At 38.1% G+C, this 2,589-nt stretch overlaps 1 protein-coding gene across 1 annotated transcript in view; it reads right to left on the bottom strand.

The window, feature by feature from the left end:
* The window catches only part of TPCN2 (two pore segment channel 2), a gene marked incomplete at its 5' end in the record, with an annotated part of 21,885 nt that overhangs the window by 3,061 nt on the left and 16,235 nt on the right, over positions 1-2,589 (bottom strand). Inside the window, 3 exons of the mRNA XM_009081055.1 lie at positions 34-124; positions 470-543; positions 2,469-2,540. Coding sequence (XP_009079303.1) covers positions 34-124; positions 470-543; positions 2,469-2,540 — 237 coding nt within the window. The remainder of the gene's footprint in view (positions 1-33; positions 125-469; positions 544-2,468; positions 2,541-2,589) is intronic.

Raw genomic sequence — 2,589 nt, 5'->3', positions numbered from 1 at the left:
AGAGGGAGAGATTTCATCAATGTTCAGACTCACTGCAAAGTCATCGAAGTTGTTGGGCCAATATTCAAGCTGTTCGTAGGTCCCACACTGCAGAGTGCCATTAGCATATGTTGTATTGACAGCACTGTAGGAGAATTAACAGGCTGATGTAAACACAGATATCTATGAACTGCACCCTAAACCCAAAATTCTGAGTGCCTTGTAGAAAGTTAAGTACCTCATAAGGGCAGAAAACAAGCTACAGATTAAATATTCCTGCAATTTCAATATAGCAAGAAGCAGCAGAAGTTGTAACAGAGAAAAAAAAGTCTTGTGACTTAACATTCAAAAAAGGATGGCTCCAAAAAAAACTGGGGAAAAAAAAAAAAAAAAAAACCAAAAAAACCAACCCCAAAAAACTTAGAGGGACCAAGTTGAAGATGCTTTTGAAAACCAAATTCTTTCCCAGCAGTGATGGTTAGACTGTTACCTGATATTTCCCAAGGGAACAACAGCTCCTTGAAATAGCATTATGCCAGTTATAGCAAAGGCATAGAAAACCACCTGGAAGAAATACAAGCAACTATTAGCTTTGAATATTTATGTCACTAAATAAGAATGCAATGCAATTCACGTGGAATTTATATTAGTCAAAGGAATTGCATCAAGAACAATGCCTGAAGCTATAAGTGAAAATACTTCACAGCTCAACTGTTTGCTTTTACTTTTTAATCTTCTACTTAACTTTCAGTTGTTAAAATGCATTAAATTATTTTATGACCTATTTTACTTTTCTGTGTCTCAGAATGCTGATATTTAACTACTGACACTGCAGAAGAGCCACTTCAAACCACAACAGAGTACTGGTATTTACAAAGAACAGCCTCAATATCTGGGGAGATTTCTGCTAGATTCAGTGAAAATAAGCTTTTACTAAACTTATCTGAAGAACAAAACAAAGTCAGTATTTATATTACAACAACAACTCCCTTAAAAATGCTACATTTGTCTAGCAGGCCCAAGAGGAGGAAGTCTAGAAGGAGTAGAAGAGAACTGCCCTGGCCTGTGAACCACAGCCCTGAGAGCACCACTGAAGCTGAGGCTGACATTTCACAGCCTGCCAGAAGATGGGGTATCTGCCTTGGCAATAGACTTCATTTTATTCTTTGAAAAAAGGCGTATTTAAAACATGCACTGCCTGAGAAATTAGCTAATCAGCTATACGACTTTATCAGGATAGCATTAATAAATATATTTTGCAGCTGGCAATGGAGTCAGATTTCAGCAGAGCAGAAGCTCAGTGACAGCTTCCATGCAGCCTCAAGCAAAAGCAAATTAAATTAATGGAAGTGGCAAACATTGTGGCAGATTTGCCTCATAACTGCTGCAAAACTATAATTCACACTCCTGACATTAAGGACAATCAGCAGCAGCCACTTGATGAGCATTATGTCTTACAGACAGGGACAAGGACACCACATTGAAACACTAATGCATATTTTGTGTAAAATCAATTCAAGCATATTACTATAGACTCCTGCCACTTCCTTCAGGAATGGACAAAGCTTCCAGCAGAATGCTAAGCCCGGGTGGATCCATGCCAGGAGCTACAAATTGCATGCTAAGTATATAGAGTAGAACAACAAATCATTGGTCTCTAATCACTACCTCAAATTAAAGTATCCTCAAAACACTCAAACAATTACAAAACCAAAGCTACCCATGCACTTTGCTCTACCAGGAAGACAATGTTGCAAAGTCAGAAACTCAAGAGTTGGGAGGATTTATATAAAGGACATCATGCATTGTGATCCACCCTTTAATCACATGTTTACGAGTGCAACAAATCATTGGTCTCTAATCACTACCTCAAATTAAAGTATCCTCAAAACACTCAAACAATTACAAAACCAAAGCTACCCATGCACTTTGCTCTACCAGGAAGACAATGTTGCAAAGTCAGAAACTCAAGAGTTGGGAGGATTTATATAAAGGACATCATGCATTGTGATCCACCCTTTAATCACATGTTTACGAGTGCATGTTCTACACAGACACACCTAAAACAGGATGGCAGAGGCTCTTAAAAAATCATGCCCAAACATGCCACCTCAAGACCTTCTCAACTGAAGATTTCTGAATTTCTTTGCCTATTTAATTTAAAATAAGCAAATTAGGGTAAGGAAAACTGGTCTACTTTTAGCATATTTATGTGAAACTAGAGCATCCAGCCTGAGGCAGCAGTCAAAGTTTCACTCAGCCTTTTAAAGAGACTCCTGATAAATGAGGCACTGTCACTATGCACAGGCCATAACAAAAGATCAGTTGGTTTTGGCTTTCCAAGACATGCCCTGGAGAAGAAGCTGATTAAGGTGAAATGTTACTGCTCATGGTGATTGCACAAGAACCTTGTTTACTTTGCTGGTGACATACCCTTATTATCCTTTTAACTGTAACAAAGGAAATTACAATCTTGCATCATGACTTACCACCAAGATTCCTGCAAAGGCTCTTAAGTTTTTAACCAGATCCAGCAATGTAGTAACAACCAAAGACATGAACTAAAACAAAGCAGAATTTCGTATGTATGACATTCATCACATTTCCAAG

This window comes from Acanthisitta chloris, unplaced genomic scaffold (assembly GCF_000695815.1).
Source record: "Acanthisitta chloris isolate BGI_N310 unplaced genomic scaffold, ASM69581v1 scaffold4298, whole genome shotgun sequence".
Taxonomy (NCBI): domain Eukaryota; kingdom Metazoa; phylum Chordata; class Aves; order Passeriformes; family Acanthisittidae; genus Acanthisitta; species Acanthisitta chloris.
The sequence above is the reverse complement of the archived record's forward strand: the minus strand, read 5'-3'. Positions and strand labels throughout refer to the sequence as shown.